This window comes from Brachypodium distachyon, chromosome 1, assembly GCF_000005505.3.
Source record: "Brachypodium distachyon strain Bd21 chromosome 1, Brachypodium_distachyon_v3.0, whole genome shotgun sequence".
Lineage (NCBI taxonomy): Eukaryota > Viridiplantae > Streptophyta > Magnoliopsida > Poales > Poaceae > Brachypodium > Brachypodium distachyon.
In genome coordinates this window covers 68,394,607-68,413,591 of record NC_016131.3, presented here as the reverse complement: position 1 = coordinate 68,413,591, position 18,985 = coordinate 68,394,607, and the positions used below count along the sequence as shown (strand labels likewise).

The 18,985-nt window shown below is 47.6% G+C and overlaps 2 protein-coding genes across 2 annotated transcripts; one reads left to right on the top strand and one right to left on the bottom strand.

Moving 5' to 3' along the window:
- Nucleotides 1–106: 106 nt before the first annotated feature.
- On the bottom strand, nucleotides 107–3,659 carry LOC100829842 (heat shock 70 kDa protein 8). The gene is made up of 2 exons (XM_003558436.4): nucleotides 3,393–3,659; nucleotides 107–2,108 (listed from the first exon to the last, which is right to left on the bottom strand). Exon 2 carries the CDS (start codon nucleotides 2,105–2,107, stop codon nucleotides 371–373), a length of 1,737 nt encoding a protein of 578 aa, XP_003558484.1. The 5' UTR covers nucleotide 2,108; nucleotides 3,393–3,659; the 3' UTR covers nucleotides 107–370.
- Nucleotides 3,660–11,877: 8,218 nt separating this feature from the next.
- On the top strand, nucleotides 11,878–15,116 carry LOC100828426 (SEC14 cytosolic factor). The gene is made up of 7 exons (XM_003558431.4): nucleotides 11,878–12,108; nucleotides 12,208–12,325; nucleotides 12,708–12,796; nucleotides 12,900–12,949; nucleotides 13,067–13,155; nucleotides 13,804–13,937; nucleotides 14,038–15,116. Exons 1-7 carry the CDS (start codon nucleotides 12,016–12,018, stop codon nucleotides 14,824–14,826), a joined length of 1,362 nt encoding a protein of 453 aa, XP_003558479.1. The 5' UTR covers nucleotides 11,878–12,015; the 3' UTR covers nucleotides 14,827–15,116.
- Nucleotides 15,117–18,985: the final 3,869 nt, after the last annotated feature.

The window sequence follows — 18,985 nt, the reverse complement described above, 5'->3', positions numbered from 1 at the left end:
ACAAGCATGAACTGAAGGAGATAGGGAAAGGCCGTATATTGGAGAACAACAGTTCTTGACTGATTTCCCCAACGCTGGTCAGATTCACAGTACGAAAAATGAAGAATTCTACAAACCCCGGGTATTTTAATGCAGCACAACAGAGACTAAACAGTAAACACCTCTTGCTTACTGTCATACAAGTACAGGAGTTCACGTTCACAGCACAGGTAACATCGTTTCACACTACAGAGAACACAATATCGTACAAATACGACACTGGAATTTATTCTTTCTGTACATAAAGAGTAGAGTCCACATCACTAAGCCACGGTGCACGAACTAACATACGGGAAACACCGCTATACTGGGCGAAGATAAGCAAGTCTCCTCACGGCTGCAGCTTCTTAGGGAGAACAGCTAGGTCGAGATTACCGCCATACATCTTAGCGAGGGCCTGCCCGCACCAGCCATGGCCATCGTCTAGTGTGGGCATCCTCACCTCAATAAACGGCGGAGTGGCCGGGCCTTGAGGCTTGACAACGCCTGCAAACACCCTGAGGACATTGGCAGCATCGATGTCCATGCATACATTGATTTCAACGGCGCCCTTCGGTGCTGCTGGAATGCCGGTGATCTTGAAATACCCGAGCAGATGGTTCTCTTCCGCCTGCTTGCCTTCACCTTCGTAGACGGCAACAAGCGCCTCTGTCTGATTATCATGTGTTGTTGTGAATAGCATGTCCCTTCTTGCAGGAACTGCAGTGTTCCTTGGAATTATTGCAGCAAAGGTATCACCGTCAGCACGGATTCCAAGGTTCATCGGTGTTGCCTGGATAGTTAGCAGATCCAAGCTCCCCGAAGGATCAGTGACTCCTGAAGCAATGGCTCCTTCCAGTGCAGCACCTGACACGGCAGCTTCTAGAACATCTATACTCGCATAAGAATCTGCTTTCTTGCATAATCCCAGGACGAGGCTTCTGATTTTAGGAATCCTGGAACATCCTCCAACCAAGATCACATCATTGATGTCTTCTGGGGCTAACTTTGCATCGTGCAAGCATTGCTTGATGACCCTCTCACATTCCTCAAAGATCATCTTGTTCACTTGTTCAAATTCTGCACGACCCAAAACCTTTGACACTTTCTGGCCGCCTCCCAAATCTACGTTGATCTCGATACTTTCCTGGGTGGTCAGTTTGTGAACCGCATCCTGAGTGGCGATCCGCAGCAAACCCATTGACTTGATTCTATCCATTGTGTGACCAGCAAATAAACTATCAAAATTGGGATGGAGGTGCCGCATAACATTCTGAAGTATGTCCTCTCCACCGACAGTGCAACCTGAGAGTGCTCTTATTTGAGAAACACCTCCAGCAGTGGCAGACACCGCGACATCACAATAACCAGCACCCATGTTAAATATCAGAGCAATTTTCTCAATGCCACTTCCCATATTGTCATGCAGAAGCTGCTGTTGCTGCTGAGCATACAGAAGTGCAACGGCAGTAGGCTCTGGCATGAGCCTCAACACATGCAGTCCAGCCATTGCACATGCTCTCTCAATCCTTGTCTGTTGGAACCGACTGAATGCAACTGGGATGGTTAGAATAGTATTCCTTACTGGATGCTTATAATGCATCTCAACCAAGGCCTTTAATTCAAGTAGAAATATGGCAAGAACCTCCTCAGGAGTTGTGGACCGCCACATATTGTTCACCAGTGCTGCAATGAATGGTCTCACACCGATACCCAATGTCTGCACAAGAAAAGGGAGGGTCTTGCTAGCTTGAACAACTTCATCCGTGTCCATTCTGCCAATCAAACGTTTCATGTTAAATATTGCACTTCCTGACAAAACATCTCTTTCCTCATGTGCGTGCTCCTTGGTTGCTCCTCCAGTAACACCAGCTGAAAGGGTGTCATCTTTGAACATGACATATGACCTCATCCCTTTCTGGCTACGAGTGTTTTTCAGCAGCTCCACTTGATGACCATTCCAAACAGCAACGCTGCATTTTGAAGTACCAATATCAATGCCAATAGCAACATCAGGGAATGTTTGCTGTGCTTTCTCTTCGCCAGTGGTTTCACTATCAGATGCCACAGTGTAGAACTGTTCAGCCATCCTGCAACATACAATTGAACTTGCTAGTTGTTACACATGGTTACAGAATCCAAAAATAGGTTAATGGAGTAGGAATCAAATATTAGTTGATACTCAGTCACAGATCGTTTAAGACAGGACGGAGTCTGACTTTCAAACTGATATTTTGAGACATTTAACGGCCTATATTATAGCACGAGATGTACCTCAAACATTTAAGTGCCAGTCGATAAGGAAATTTGCATGAGTAATAAGTACAAGCCAGCAACAACAGCCAACAAACGAAATTTAACAGCACAAAGTGAGATTTTCTTGGTTTTCAAAAAGCAAATGAATACAGCGTCACCTAGCAACCCAGATCAACAAACAGAATACATAGCCAAGTATCACTCCCCTCATCCTAAATGTGTTACAAGGTACACACAGTATGTCACTGAATTTCAATATGAACAATCGGAAGCAAATTCCAAATCATCAGATCAGACTTTGACACGAGAATCCGGAATCCCATACGGGGCAGCATGAGTTATAAACAACCAATGCATTACTTAAACTATCTACTTTGTTTTCATTCTGTGCTCTTCCCCTGTCATATACTTAGAACAATCAGTTCAGCACAAAACAAAGGGAAGAGCTGGGGACTCAATCTTACATCAGAATTCAGAAAACCACAGACTAATAGAGAACTCAATGCTCCTCCCTGCATAACCATAAAAAATCAGCACCAAGATTCGTTCAGATCACAGCCTAAGAGTGTCCATTTATGCCAAACATTTTCCCTATCTCATTTAACTTGTGAGTTGTGAGTTGTGACCGACAAAAATTGGTACCCAACTTAGCTTGCTAACATATCCTTACACAATTCCATGTATCTGATATGGGTCATGCGTGCAACCTAGCTAAAATAGGTTTGGCAGGTTTAAGCTATCGTTTACAGTATAGGAATATTTGCGTTCGAAATTAACAAATAGGCACTGGCACAGCCACGCACATGAACAAGTGGTCTCCTGCTGCTTTGTGCCATGCTTAGTTTCTCCATCCTACGCAAGAAGCAAATACTCGGACCTGATCTTGGCTGCTTTGTGAATTGTGCCTTGCTTAGTTTCTCCATCCTACGCAAAAGGTACTGTAAATGCTAAGACCTGACCGCCACGACCCATCCTGCATTGTGCGACAAAAAAAAAACAGCGAGCACTCGGGGGCTATCTGACACTCTGAATCTCTGATCGACGAGCTACGGTGCGTCCCTCGAATTAATCAGGCATGGCATAAAATTAAGCATGTGTGGCGTTTGAAGATTCCATACCTGAACGGGCGACGGATGCGCGCTGGGGACTCCCTTCGTTGGAGGTTCTCGCTGATGCTCGCTCGCAGGCAGTGTGTGCGGAAGACAGGGGTAGGAGCAACTGAGCAAGCAGTGCGGAGAAGGAGGGGGTGGAGGAGGTAGAAGAAGGGGCAAAGGCATTTTCTGGAGAGGTCGAGAGAGCACGCCACGCGCGAGCCTCAGGCGGAGCCCGCCGCTGAGGTCTCAGGAAGCGTCGGGAACCGTAGAGACGCCGACGGAGGGTCTGGGAATTGGGACGGGTGCGTAGCTGCCGGCTGGGCCCTCGGTAGTCGGTAACGCACTGGGCTAAGAAACCTGGGCCGGATTGATGATGAGATCCGGTTGGCTATTTAGAGCTGTTTTGATTTTCTCCCTGAATTTCGCGGCGGCGTGTACATCGGGGCCCAGTTATACACTGTGGTTGGGTACGATTGTACGTACGAAGCAGTGGTGGAGGATTCTGGCATAGAGAAAAGCCCATGAATGATTTGGATCCAGGCATCCTGTATTTTTTTTAAAAATTGAGAAACAGGCATCCTGGTTTTCAGTTCATTTCTCTTGGCAAATACCAACGGGTGAATGTTCTTAAAAAAGTAACGGGTGAACGTTCATTAATAAAAACTCTAGATAAACACTTTATAGGTCTGATATACTTAGTGCAAAAAAAACCTACCGATTCATTTACATCTATATTTACTTTCCATAGTTGTTCAGTTTTGCGTTACAAAATCAAAATCTCGTAGACAACCAAAACAAAAAATCGTCGACCCAATTGAAAATGTTTTTTTTTTCGAAATCGAAAAACAGGGTTTACACATCTTTGAAAAGAGTTATAGGAACTAGGAAGTGAATAGTACTCTGATTAATTGATCTTATTCTTTGGTAACTGCAGTCATAAAACAAATTCTGCCCCCTATGTACACACTACCCTGATTAATTGATCCGTTCCATTTGTCTCTTGTTAATATTCCTCCTTGACGTTCCTTTGCTAGCGGTAACAATATTTGAGAGAGAGGCAAGGTAAAGAGCAGAGGATACCAGCGTACGTACAGAAACACTCGAGAGTACCGGGGGCCGCTCGATCAGCCGAATGCAAGGACAGGAACAAGCTAGCCAACAAACAATCGTCTGGACGGCATCGCAACAAAGCGGACAACATCGGCAGCTTGCTCACTCCGTTCCATAATTCTCGTCGAAATATTACATGTATCTTAGATAATTTTAGAAATAGATACATCCATTTTTAGCAAAGTTGAGACATGTCTAGATACATGTAATATTTCGACAAGAATTATGAAACGAAGGGAGTAAAGATTAGAGAAGTAAGATTCCGTCCCAAAAACTATGTATGGAGTGCGAGCATTCGCAAACGAAGGCTTTATTGAAGAAGAAAAACAATGTTTCACCCGGTCTCAAACGCCACGGCTGCTGCATGCTGCATCTAGCTAGGGCATCTGTATGCATGTGCGTTCCTAAAAAGGGGGCCTGGAGTCCTGGACGTCGTCCCATCTGAATCAGATACGTACACGCACCCAGATCAAATTGATCATCCACCTTTCAACCTCGATGTGCGCCAATAATCACCACCGCCGCCACGAAACCTTCGCCCGTCTGGCTCCGGTACGTACTTGTACGATCCACACTCATCTAGGCACAGCTCCTCGTCATCGCACGAACTCAACAACCGGACACGGTCCACATTTTGCGCGCAGGTGCCGTGTGCCGTGCCGGCCGGCCGGCTGCCGCGGCAGGCATATGCACGGGCGCGGCCGCACTAGTCAGCCCCCACGGACACGATGACCGGCGGTCAGCCAGTACAGCGATATAGCTCTAGCGCGCCTTTATCGATCAGGCTTTCCCCCGCCGGGCGCCTGAAACCCGCACAAGCACAGAAGCACTGGGAGATCGAGGCGCTGCTTCCGTGTAAGCAATATAAGCATAGCTGTGCTTGTTGCTGCGCGGCAGCGACGTGAAACGAGGAGGCCGGAAGCGGTAGTGGTCGTCTTGTCGAGCGCTAAGACCGATCAGCGGCATGCATGATCGATGGCAACGTACGGCTTAGCTTGCTGCCATTTGCATGCAGCATCAAGAAGACATCAATCATGCTGGTCGGATGTGGGATAATCTGACGTGGGATCTATCGTCGCTGTCCCCTGAAAATAAACTGGTGTGGGATCGAGTGCATGCATGCGCCACACAGACCCCACGAAAAGTGTATATGTACAGAAATGGAATAAACTCGGTGCGTGCCTTGAATTCGAAAGAGGGAGAATAATACAGTACTCCGTACATATATGATACATGCGAGGCCGGCCGGGTGGGAAAAAGGGCGACCGATCGAGTTAAGATATATTCTCGCCGACGATGCCCGTCGCTGGCTCGCTTGGACCGGTGGACTTCTACGAGCAGTGTGTGTGCACGTACTTACTGGAGTAGTATTTGCCAATCCGTGGACTGCGTTTCAAATTTTGAAACGCGAAGAAAACGACCCCCGGCCAGGTTCGTGATGGCTCATGAGTCACGGCTGCTGATCATGATCGACCAATGGATGGCCCAGGGTAAAAGGGGAACGGGACAACCAATGCCGGATTCCTCCACGCACGCACTTCATTATGTTTTTCGCCCCTGCCTGCCTTCGCGCTGACATGCCGCGGCTTACAAGTGTGAAGTGTCATATATGGCCGTGATTTCGCAATTGAAAATACATGCACATGGCGCACGATGGTCAATAATTCTTGGACCCATGCACGTCGTGCACGTCGTACTTGAAATCTTGGGAGCCATAGACGACACGACAGACATTCAAACACAGTTGACTTATGCCATCAGACATTCAAGTAGTGTATACTTAATACTTGTACTATATGCCATGGCCCATGTGTCCATGGCATGCCCAGATTATTGACAATGCTTAGATGTCCAATTAGCTAGCCATGGGATCAACGGTGTGAAGGGAGTTACTAGCTTTGCAGGTGGCGAGAGGAGTTGGTGCGCGCCCAGGTCCGACATTCCGCGTGATCTCCGGTGGTCCACCCGAAGATTGTTGTAGTCTAGTGCTCTGTTTTTCTGAATCGAACAAAAGCACTGCTGTGCCTGAGCCTCAGACAACCGATTTTCTCAACCATAATAATATAGTTGTACCGACTCGCGGGGACTAGCAGCTACCTCTAGCTAGTATCTAGAATGCACCATCGTTTATCCATCTATGGTATGGCTGCTCTCAGTCTCCCACAGGCTGGTCCATCACTTCGACGTACAGTTATATAGTCTTCACATAATCATATCGATCCAGATGGAATATTATTCCCAGCGAAATTGCTAGCTACGAGCGTCCTGCTGCATCATGAGCTAGCGGCCTTTCGGCTTTTGCGCAAATTGTGTAGATTACTATCAATGAGTTCTTAGAAAAGCCAAACAATTGTGTGGTTTATTGACATTGACACAGCACTGTTAATGTTAAGGCTGCTGGTCATTCCAAAACACATAAAATCATAAGTTATTTATCTACTTCGGGACCTAGTTGAAAAATATAACTTGTACGCAATGGTCAAACTATGACTTGGTGGACAATACTGTTTGCTAGTAATTTATTTTCACAGCTTTCTTGCCACATTTATTTCAGCAGCTTTGGCACTGCAGTTTCAGGCCTACTCCAACCTCACCTAAGTAAAGTTACGTGACATGCATGCATGCATGCTGATCAGCTAGCTTACCTACTCTCCTCGGCAGTTCACTGCAGAGAGTGTTATATATGTAGAGTGACTGACTGGCAGGCCGACTGCTGAAAATGGGTAGTTGCTGGAGAACAGAGCAGGACTCCAGTTTCAGTGGCTCAGTTTCATGTTTCCTAGGAACGGCACGTAAGCTAGCTGGAACTTATGTTTGACTCCCATGTGATAAGCAGTAGTACGAAAAATGTAACTTGGCGATGGCATAAAGTATGAAAAGTGTTCGTAAAAAATAAAAAGGGGAAAAAAATCTGTTCCGAACTCCAAGCGCAGGCTCCTGAGGCGGATTGTTTCCATGTTGCCATCAGTTTCTTATTCACGCGACGATCCGGTGGAAGTTCCGTGGAATCATGTCGTGACAACAAACGTTTCTTCCCTAATCATGTTGACAACCCGTGTTAATTTGCGCCGCTTGTAGCCCGCCGATGGGCTCAAATCAATCAGTCCATCCATCCATCCATCCACTGATGTGCATGCAAGGTTGGACACACTGCAGCGAACCAGGTGCGCGCACGCAGAGACTGCAAACTAAAGCATCGGTCGACTCCTTCCCGAAACAATCGAAGCCCCGCGAGGCAGAACCATCCCCAACGGGTCAGGCGCCGCACCCCGGCCGGGGGGATTCCGCCAGGCGCAACACGACGCCGCGCTCGCCTCCAACCGCGCGCGCCTCCCCGGCTCATCTCCATTAGTCAACCGGTTGCCCGTGCATTCCTGCACATATATCATACATGCATGGTGCACGCACCATCGGGAACCGTAAAAAGGAGTGGAGTGCGTGATCCATCCACTCGTCGGTCGGTTGCTCACACCCCTGGCCTGGCGCTGGCCGGCCGGGGCCGCACCGCAGCGGGAGATCACGACACGGGAGAGGCAGAGGCTCCCGGGCGTGCATGCATGCGTGGGTGGGTGGGTGGGTTTGGAGGGACGATGAAAAGAGAAGAATGGATGACATCCAAATCATAATCCGACAGTTCAACTGGGATTTAAGTTTTTTTCCTTAAAAATCGGTCAACTTAGCCACACGCATAGATTCAACCCACAAGTATTGAAAAGACCTTCCAACGGCAGTACTCCAAGACTTTGTAGTTTAGTGTAAAACGAGAACCTAGCTTGTTATTTTCTCTACGGATTAGCTACGGAGTAGTAGTACTACCAGGTAGCGCTGGCATAATTGGACGACCTAACCTACCGCTACGTACGGGCGACGGGACGAGCCCCACCCAAAGCGGCAAAGGGGAAAGGCGGTGCGTGTCACAGCCAGCAAGCAAAGCCGCCAAAACGGAAATAGAATAGTCCGAGATAATGCCCGAGCTAGATGACATGAACGATTGCAACACAACAACGCCATGTATCCATCGATCGATCTCCCGTCGATGTCAAATCTTTGCCCGGCCGGGGGGCCCCGGGCCGGCCGCTAGACACCAGCTGGCCGAGACGAGTGAAGGCCGGCGTATGCGGATTTTGCATGCATGCAAATATGCAATGCGTGCAACGTACAGATCTCCAGCCTCGCGCGCCGCAGGTAGCTAATCCAGGACAAATCGCTAATGGACACCTCTGATCACAGGTTTGCCTATACTGTGCTGGCTCTTGGTGGTTAGCTGTAGTCCTGGCTACGGACCCCCACGTGCGAACAGCGGCCGAATATATACGCATGCACGTTCGTACCCCGGTTCAAGCCTGAACCCCGGTGGCTCGGTCGATCGTCTCCACTGCAACAGGCCACAGCTGCCTTGTGAGCTCGAGTCAAGTGCCAGGTGAGGAGGCACAGTTGCCGCTCTCCGGCAGGTGAATGCGACAGCCGAACCAACGTAGTACAGAGCTAGTAGGCTAGGCCGATTGAATGGTTCATTCATCCATCCACTGCTCATCGACGCTGCCAAGCATGCATGCATGCATGCTGGTACAGTATGGGCCGGATCATAAGTGGGTTTTTGGATCTCAGCATTTCGTCAGACTCAGACTGTAGAAAAGACTTGATCATCGCATACGAGTGATGCTGGCCGGCCCTCCCTGCTTGACCCTAATTGAAGCCACACGGTAGAAACCCTTGATCGTGTACGAGAGTGATGTTGCCCCCTGACGGCCCTAATTAAAGTGTACATCAGTCCAATGCATGCACGACTTTTATCTTTTGATGATGAAGACGAAAAACACGTGAATAGGATATAAGCAGAAGAAAAGCACGTACTCCCTCCGATCCTAAATTGTTGTCGAAATATTACATGTATCTAGATGTTTTTTAAGAATAGATATATTCATATTTGGGCAAGTTTGAGTCAAGAATTTAGTATCAGAGGGAGTACTTTCTAAGTAAAAATATCAATCAAACTAACTAAAAGCAAAAGAAAAAACCAGGTACATATATAGTTTCCCACATGTTATCCCATCGATCGCATACGCACACGATTCAAATTGCCCATCAAAAGCAAGGCTATGTGATGGTTAATTTATCAAGGACAAATTATAACCTCACTTGATTCTAACTCAGCATGCACCAAAAAGAAAATTGTGAATTGATTAAATGTGATCATATAACCATAAATAAATCAGTTCTATCTCCGGATCACCCTAGGCCGGGTAGGCCTACCACGGTGATTCGGCCCACCGAGCTAAGAAGCCCACCTGGCTGAGTCACCATCGCGCCATCATCAGAATATCCCTACCCCAATTAACACACTGCGACAAGTTCGGTGAGATATCCGTCATTTATGCCATGAGAGATTTCTTCTATACCATGTGTCTAGGTGCATATGGTCCTCCAAAGCCAATAAATGAGCTAACAAAATTGTACGTCGGTATGATTCAAATTTCGGTAGTGCGCCGATACACGATAAGAATGACATATGAGGTCATGTAAATAAACCATTTTGGCGCATATAGGTAACGTCTATAAGATTTAAAACTCAAATGGCAGACTAGAGTGGTCCCACTTCAAGCAATCCGGAACCGTTGGAACGTACATACCTAGAATAAATAAACAAATATAACGACCAACAACCATACTATTTCAAAATACCATTTGGGACATTTGGGGTCATTTGAATAAACCATTTTGGCGTATATAAGCAACTTCTATAAAATTCAAAAATCAAATCACACGAGTGTTAAGCAGATCGAGTGGTCTACTTCATGCATATCTGGAACCGTTGGAGCATATCTACAATAAATGAGCAAATATAATGACCACCAACAATACGATTTCAAAAGACGCTCCAAGCTTGTGTCAATTCTCTCACGGAGTAAGATCTACGGGGTTAGATAGCATTACACCGTTATATTGAACACTTCTCTCAAAATCAAAATACAGTGTAAGGTTGTGTGATTTACTACCACATATGTAGTTTTATTTTACGATCTATGTAGAAAGATATTGATATATTTGAAAATCAATCATGTCGGAACCCACATGATCCGCTCATGTTTTCTCTGTGCACTTAATCTTCCCGATTTAGGCATTAGCATCATCATGGCCGAATCACAAATCATAGGTTAATTAGCACTACAATACTACCCGTAATAGGAAATGATGAGACAATTTAGGCACCCATATCATCATGAACATAGGTGAAGTCTTGCTTTTTCTTTTGCTATTAGGAGGTAATGCGAGATATCGATGCGGTAAAGCACAAATCCATGAGTTAAATAGAGCAACAGTACTCATGGCATGGACAATGATGAGGCGATACAATTCTGAAAACACGAGAAACTCGTAGACAAAATTAATGGGCAAAACGGTGTCCTCTTTAACTATTAGACGCACTATTTCATAATACGCTCCAAGCATTGGGACATATGAGTTCATTTTAATAAACCATTTTGGCGTATATAACTAACGTCTGTAAAATTCAAAACTCAAATAGGGCACTAATTAAGCAGAGAGTGGTCCCACTTCAAGCATATCCGGAACGGATTGGAGGATATCTACAATAAATAATCAAGTGTAATGACCACCAGCGATACAATTTCAAAATACGCTCCTAGCATGAGTCGAAAATGCTCTCACGGAGTAAGCTCTATGGGATTAGACGGCGTTACGTACGCCGTTATATTGGACACTTCTCTGAAAATTGAATTGAATTACAGTGATATAAAGGTTGTGTAATTTGTCACTACTACATGGGTATGTTTTTGCAGGTTCTACGTACAAACATATCGATATATCTGAAAATTAATCATGTCAGAAGTCGGAACCCACAAGATCCGCTCATGTTTTCTGTACACTTAATCTTCACCGTTTAGACATGAGCGTAATGATGGCCGAAGCACAAATGATAGGTTAATTAGCACTACGATACTAACGATGAGACAATTTAGGCACCTAATAAGTCATGATGAACATAGATGGAGTCTTGCCTTTTCTTTTGCCAGAGATCGACGTGTTAAAGCACAAATCCATGAGTTAAATAGAGCGACAGTACTCATGATCAGATGGACAATGATGAGGTGATGCAATTCTGAAACTGAAAACATGAGAAACTCGGAGACAAAAATAAAGGGCAAAAGGCGTCCTCTTTAATAATCAGCAGACGCACTAAAACGGACAGTTATTCGTAAGCAATCCCCGAAGCAGCCGCGGAAATAATACGAGTGAAAGTCGACGACCAAACCATTGGGGCCAGCGCGAGCAAACAAACGTCCGTCACCAGCACCGTCAGCCAGCGTCCTGCCTCGGCCGCTAGCGCCTTTGGCTTAAACGGCACCCCCCCTCTCCCCGCTCCTCTTATAATACTCCTCTCCCCTTCTTGCTCCGTTCTCTCTTTCTCTCAGGCCATCAGCTCCACCGCGGCTCCGCTGCCCACTCTCCTAGTCTCCTCTACATTCCACAGTTTCACACTCACCCTGCTCTTACCAAACTGGCGAAGGTCGCTACCATGGCCATGGAGAAGGTGGACGCCAAGGACAGGGAGAAGATCGAGGCCGTCCGCAAGATAATGCGCAAGCAGGCGCCGCTCTCCGGCAAGCAGGTCCGTGCCTTTCTTCCTCTCCCCGCAGAAACTGCTATCTATCTATGTATCTTTGATCGTCTCGTTGAAGCTAGCTGCTCGGTTTGCTTGCTCCCTCAGGCGAAGTACTGCGACGACGCGTGCGTGGAGCGGTTCCTCCGGGCGCGCGGGGAGAGCGTGAAGAAGGCGGCGAAGCACCTGCGGGCCGCCCTGTCCTGGAGGGAGACCATCGGAGCAGGTGCGGTTCAGAGGGTTCAGCATTCCATTTCCACTCTGCTTCTCTTTGTTTCGTTTCCTGCCTACGAATCTGGATTAAGAATGTCTGTTTTTGCTGCCCCTGGTTTTTTTGAAATCCGTGGGACGTGAACAAAAGGGGCTATTCATTAATGTGCTCTGTTTTGTTCTGTTCTGCTCCTGTTCTTATCATTGCGAGGGATACCTACCTACGGCACAGTGTATTTCAGTCAAGTCGTTGCACACCGAATTTATTGTGCTGAAGTGATTTTGCTTGCTTCCTTCCCATATGTGCAAGTACAGTTTGCAACAGTGCCTCCTTGTTGTTATTATGTTTGGAGATGCAAGGTAGTAGCTAATGTTTACTTTGTGTTGTGCTCGTGCAGATCACATCATCGCCGACGAGTTCTCTGCCGAGCTGGCCGAGGGCATGGCCTACGTCGCCGGCCACGACGACGAGAGCCGGCCCGTCGTGGTAACATACATGGACCTACCTACAGTAGTAAATAACCATGCATCCAGTAACAGTTGAGTGCACGGGAGCTTAGCTCTAAAACGGGATGCTTTTTTGTTTGCAGGTGTTTAAAATCAAGCAGGACGACTACCCAAAGTACCATCCTCAGAAATCGTAAGCACGGATCAATCACCGCCCCCTTCCTGATTTTCACCTTTCTTGCTGTACTACATTTTGGAGATTTGGACCTAACAACACTGATTATTCCCATTCTTTTTTTGCTCAAACAAGGTTCGTGCGCTTCCTGGTGTTCACGCTGGAGGTGGCCGTGGCGTCCATGAACCGCTTCGTCGACCAGTTCGTCCTCCTCTTCGACGCAAGTAAGCTAGCAAGCAGACAGCTCTGTCATCACCCCCTCTGTTTGTTTACGTTCTGATACAAAAAAAAGACGAAGCAGGAATGGTCTCATTTGACATTGCCTCGCAAGTGTCAGGCAGTGCTCTGCTGCCCCGACCCGGCCAGCAGTTGTACCATTGGGTACCTTCTCCGTCGGTCAGAAGCGCACATGCGGCCGTTTGGACGGAGCGGTTGCTCCATCCAAACACCTCCGCATGCACGAACTGCGCTTCTCTGTTCTGGGCTGGTGGCTGTCTCCCCCCGATTGTTTACCTCGGTCAAGCGCGGTCCCCGGCCCTTGACCGCGTACCGTTTCCTTGCTTTACGCACGATGCATGGCATTGCCCCGGCACCGGACCACGATGCGTGCACGGTTACCGCTACAGTGGGTCTGGGCTTTGGGCATGGCCGCCGCTTTTGGGGGTGAAGTGGAGGGCCTCTTCGGCTGGCTAGCTTTTCCCGCCGGTGCGGTTTGAAATCGCAGCGAAAATGATTGGGCTGCTTTGCCGAGCTTGCGGCGGAAGAAAAAGCAAAGAGCCGTAGAGTAGAATCTGCAGGAAAGTGTGGGAAAGGAAGAAACTCGAGTCGTTGACGGGATGAATGACGAACCGAATCTTTTAATAATCTCGCAGGCTTTTTCCGGTCCGCGTCGGCTTTCCTGAACCTGCTGATGGGCACGCTCAAGATCGTCGCCGACTACTACCCCGGCCGCCTCCACCGCGCCTTCGTCATCGACCCTCCCTCCCTCTTCTCCGTCATGTGGAAGGTACATTGCCTGATTATTACATCCATCTTTCATCAATCATCGCGTCGCATCAGGCTTTTTCTGAAACGTGTTTCGTGTGTTTGATTTTTGTGCTGTGCAGGGGGTGAGGCCGTTCGTGGAGCTGGCTGCGGCGACGGCGGCGGTGTGCTCGCTGGACTTCGAGGACTCGCTGGAGGACGCGTCCTTCACGGCGTACCCGCGCACGGCCTCGCTGCGGTTCGAGCCGTCCTCGGGCGCCGCCGTGCTGACCACCACCACTGGGGCAGGCAACAAGGTCGGCTCCGCCTCGTCGCGCTTCGCCTTCAGCGTCTCCGACAACGCGCTCAAGCCGTGGTACCTCTCCACCACCGCGCCCACGCCAGCGCCGCGCTCCGCCGTGGTGCCCTCCTCGAGCCCGTCCCTCGTCGGCGCGTCCCCGCTCTCCGCGCGCTCCTTCTCCTTCGCCTCCCCCGCCGCGCGCACTCCTCCGTCCGCCCCTGCGCCGCACATCAGCGCCCAGCGCGCGCCGTCCGAAGCAGCCAAGGGGTCATCAGGACATAGCAGGACTCCTCTTCGTCCCCTTCTTCCTCAGCAGCAGTTCCCGAGGACGCCGAGGCCGTCGTTCCTGCAGTCGCCGTCGACGCTGTTCACGTTCCGGAAGGACGGGCAGGCCAGCCGCGGGGAACGCGAGCGCGAGTCGTTCCTGCCGTTCCTCCGGTTCTACCGCAGGCCCTACGACGAGATATGCTACCGGGCCAAGATGCGGCCCCCGCTGGGCGGCCTCATCGCCATCGTCGCCGACGAGAAGTTCAGGCCGAGGCCGCCGGTCCAGCCGCCGATGCGCCGGCACGCCGGATTACACCACCACCAGTACCAGCAGCACCACAACCACCATCACCAGAGGATCTGAATTGAACTCGTGCTGCCGTGCCGCCTGAATGAACCCCAAGCGTTCGATCGAGCGTCTTTGGTCGATCTCCATTCTCCATACAACTTAGTAGTACAGCATAATCCAATGCTACATCATGCTAAGTTGATGTTTTTGGCAACATTTTCCCGATCCCTTCCCAGTATTTACTGCCCCTATGATATTCTTCTTCAGCCCGTGTAAAATAACAGCCCTGAAATTGTGAGTAATATCGATCCTTTCCTGTTCCGCCCGCTTGGTTCCCTCTGCAATAAAATTGCTAATTAATCTCTTGTTTAAGCAAGCATTTTTTTGGTCAAAAAACCTTTTTACAAAAAAATATTGGAGTACATTATTATGGTGATGGTGATGAGGATGATGCATGACTTACGACTTCTCGGCCTGTGATGCCACCATTGACCGTTCAAAATTTTCAAACGCTGATGGAGGAAAGCAACGTGGAGAGTCACGACGGGTTTTTCCTTTTCGATCTTTTTCAGTAACCATGTCGGCCACCACATCCATATGCTACTGATGATCAAGCACATGTACTAAGTACACGGAGCCTACATGTATGTATACGCTTCCAAGTTCCAATACCTTTTGATTTGTTTTTCCCTGTGTAAGTTGGTTTTACTTTGAGGGGGTGATCAGGGTAGGTCGACGCTTTTTAAGCTTTTCCGGCAAGAGCTTACAAAAAGCAAGCAAAGCAAAGCAGGCCATGGAATTGAACAACGGAGCACATCATTTCGTACTGAATTCAAGTTTAAACTTTAAACCAGAGTAAGCATTGCTACGTAGCCGGCGTGAACAGCCTCTTTTCCTCGAGCTCTGGTAAAGCCAAGAACAGTGGGCATGCATTGCATGCATGCAATCTTCTTTTTTGTGGCGAGGTCGAGACACGACTAAAAACAATTGATCGCCGGAGCAGTGACTTAGTCTGCTTTCATTGATCCAGATGCAGGATCTGGTTCGTGTGGACCTAGATCGCTAGCTAGCTGCTTTCGTTTTGTCCCAGAAGGATCACCGAGCTCCGGCCATTTGCTGTCCGAGTCGAAATTATTTAGCGCAACGATCCCTTCTTTTCACGTGATTACATTACATGAATCAAATATCGCCTTTTTTCGTGGACCGCGTGAGGAAATTTTACTTGTAGTCCGGCCTGCCCTGAAATGTTGCGGGACACCTGGAATCGAGGTTCAGACTTAGGTGGAGTAGATGTGTATATCTGCATGGACCAATGTGTATCACTCATCTTTCGATACAAGGAGCTCGCGCATCCAGTGCACTCCTGCCGTTGAATATGTCTACGTGGTTATTTTGACGGGATACCTTGATCACTTCCAAAGGGTCTCAAAAGAGCAAAAAGGAAAATCTATCTACACTATGATTGGATTCGTCCTGAATTGAATCTTGTAAACTGCACTAACGGCTGATAAATGTAAGGAAGTGCAAGAAGAACAAGAGGAGAAGAACCGCCTCCCCAAACGTTTTACCAGACATGCATACATTTGAAGAAAGTGCATCCAGGAGGACCAGCATGCTACCATCAACCACCGATATTCTTTTGAGAATTAATCAACTGCGGGCAGACTTGTACATGGCTTCTTTTTTTGTGACGATATAAACTGTTGTTGTCAACCATCTCCCATCTCACAGGCTTTCTAAAAAAACATCTCCCAGTTTTTTGTTGGTGAAAAGCTCTGCTAGCGCCAACGATCTTTTGAGGCGTGGCACGGAACGGATATTGGTGTGTTACATCTCTGGGTTTATATGCTGTATTTTTTTTTGTCCTATCTTATCTCTTCAATGATTTCAAGAGCATGGAACCAAACCACCTCCCACTCTCTGAGAAGATCTCCCTAACCAAAACGGTGTAACACTTCTACCGGTTGTTGACGTTCTAATGTTTACCAAACCAAAGCCAGAGTGTACACAGATAATTAACTTGTTATGATTATGAAATTTTTCCTTGGCGCTGTAATGTTCACAAAATGTAGCCGAAGAGTACAAGTTCCACCGTGTTGTAATGATCAGAAAATAACATAATTTATACGTGGCCTAAGAGAACAAGTGAACAACACAAAGGAGTTTTTGGACCAAAACGGTACAACACTTCTACCGGATGTCTACGTTGTAATGTTCAGCAAATTTGAAATAAGTCCCTTCTTATGATTAGAAATTTCTCCCCGTGAAAAATAAGTAACTTGTTACGATTATATAAAAAGGAAATTTCCCCTTGTGAAAAATAGCATCATTCATATACAGCTGAAGAGAATAATAACACAGCCAGGCTCCTATATGTCCAATGGACTCACTGATCACATTGAAATCCCAGACACATTCACAATGTTGCGGAACTCATGCTGTCAGCTCAAACACAAGATGTTCTTCTGGCTTCTCCTAATCAAAATGCTTAACACTCGAGCCATGCTCCATAAGAAGAACTTTAATCTCCCCTCAGTGAACGGCAAACATGTGTGACACATTCCAGATGGAAACTCGCGATCATCTGTTTTTCTCATGTCCATTTGCAATTGCCTATTGGAGACACCTCTGTCCAGACTATGCCCCTCTTCCTACGGTTCATCTTATTGTCACTACAATCAAGGAGCAACTCCAGGTTCAGTTTCATTAGGAAATCACTACATTGGTTACTTGGAGCATTTGGCGCACCAGAAACAATTATATCTTCAATGGGATCAACCCCAACCTCTTCCATCACCGGTGAATTTTCAAGGAGAAACTCAATTTCATGTTTCACCGTGCGAAGAGGAAGAAATACTCTGCTTTTCCTAGCCGGAAAGATTCATTTAGATAGTCTTTTTTCATTTGTATATAAGCATTCATTTCATTTTAATAAAATTTGCAGTAGATCTCTGATCTACTAGTTTCCCTAAAAAAAACGCATTGATAGTCATCTCATTTTAATAAAATTCGCAATAGGTCTTTGACCTACTGTCGTTCTGAGTCTTCTCACTAAAACGGTATAGCTCTTTTACCATGATCCAAACAGCCAATCCTTTATGCAATTATGAAGATGAAGGATATGTTGATAGATTATTATAATTACTGACCCAAGAATAACTATTCCGAAGTCGACAAATAGCTACTCCTAAATTCACTCTTTGACGCAGACGTTAAGCTGCTTTGTATGGCCTGACATGCGAGTCGAGCAAAGGGTCCTTTCCGCGAAAAAGTTCGATGCATGTGCGCAACTGTATTTTCAGAACTGCATACTGAAAGCATACGGATACGCGCAGTGCCCTCCTCCCTTGCTCCATGTGCGTACCGATGTGGTACACCTGAAACAGGTTCAGCCTTTGCGCGCATGGTGGTGTTGATCTGCTGCAAGACAGGAGTAATTTGGTTGAGTGAAATACAGCGCCGGGATGAGTTTCATGACTGACAAAAAAAACGCTCCCGTGGACAACGGCTAAATGCAGGCCAGGCCGACACGGCGAAGTCACGGACCGACAGACGCGACGTTACCATGGATCCCACAGGAGTAGGACGGGCAAGAGCCAGCGGAAACGGTCGGCCCTGCTCGATCGGCGCATCGGAGGACTCACGCTGCAAACAGCGGTGTCGCCACGGCAAAGCACGCACAACACAGGCGAAGCCGAGCCGAGGCGGGCCGGGGGACGACTAACAGGCCAGAACAACTGTACTACTCCGTCCCATAATACGAGTCTCTAAATCGTCAATTTAGCTAAATAAATATAAATTAAATAATAAAAAATTATATGATTAGAAAGTTATTTCAATAACGAATCAAATGATATATTTTTTGTTAAAAAAAATACATATTTAATTAATTAAATTGAGAATCTAGATGCGTGCGTGTCTCATATTATGGGACGGACCCCACGGAGATCCTGCCCACGAATCCTGCCGTGCGCAATCGCCGTCCCTCCCACGCAGACGACCGCGCCAGACGCGCACGGCCGTTCCGGCAACTTCCCAGCCATGCATAATTTCCAGGCAGCTCGATCGCACGTGAGCCGGCCACGTACGGGCTCGGGGCGCGTTTTCTTTACTCCTCTCGAGCCACAGCAGTAACCAGCAGCGTGCGTTGAAGTTTGGACTCGGGCAGTTGGTCGCGTCAGTTTCTTTTCTTCTCTCATGCATCTCTCAACTCGATCTTTACTCAAAACTCAAG

Excerpts from the sequence above, each read along its gene's own strand:
- LOC100829842 (XM_003558436.4), bottom strand. The coding sequence starts at position 2,107 with ATGGCTGAACAGTTCTACACTGTGGCATCTGATAGTGAAACCACTGGC.
- LOC100828426 (XM_003558431.4), top strand. The coding sequence starts at position 12,016 with ATGGCCATGGAGAAGGTGGACGCCAAGGACAGGGAGAAGATCGAGGCC. Across the intron at positions 12,797-12,899 it reads ACGAGAGCCGGCCCGTCGTG|GTGTTTAAAATCAAGCAGGA; the intron begins GTAACATACATG and ends TTTTGTTTGCAG. Across the intron at positions 13,938-14,037 it reads TCTTCTCCGTCATGTGGAAG|GGGGTGAGGCCGTTCGTGGA; the intron begins GTACATTGCCTG and ends TGTGCTGTGCAG.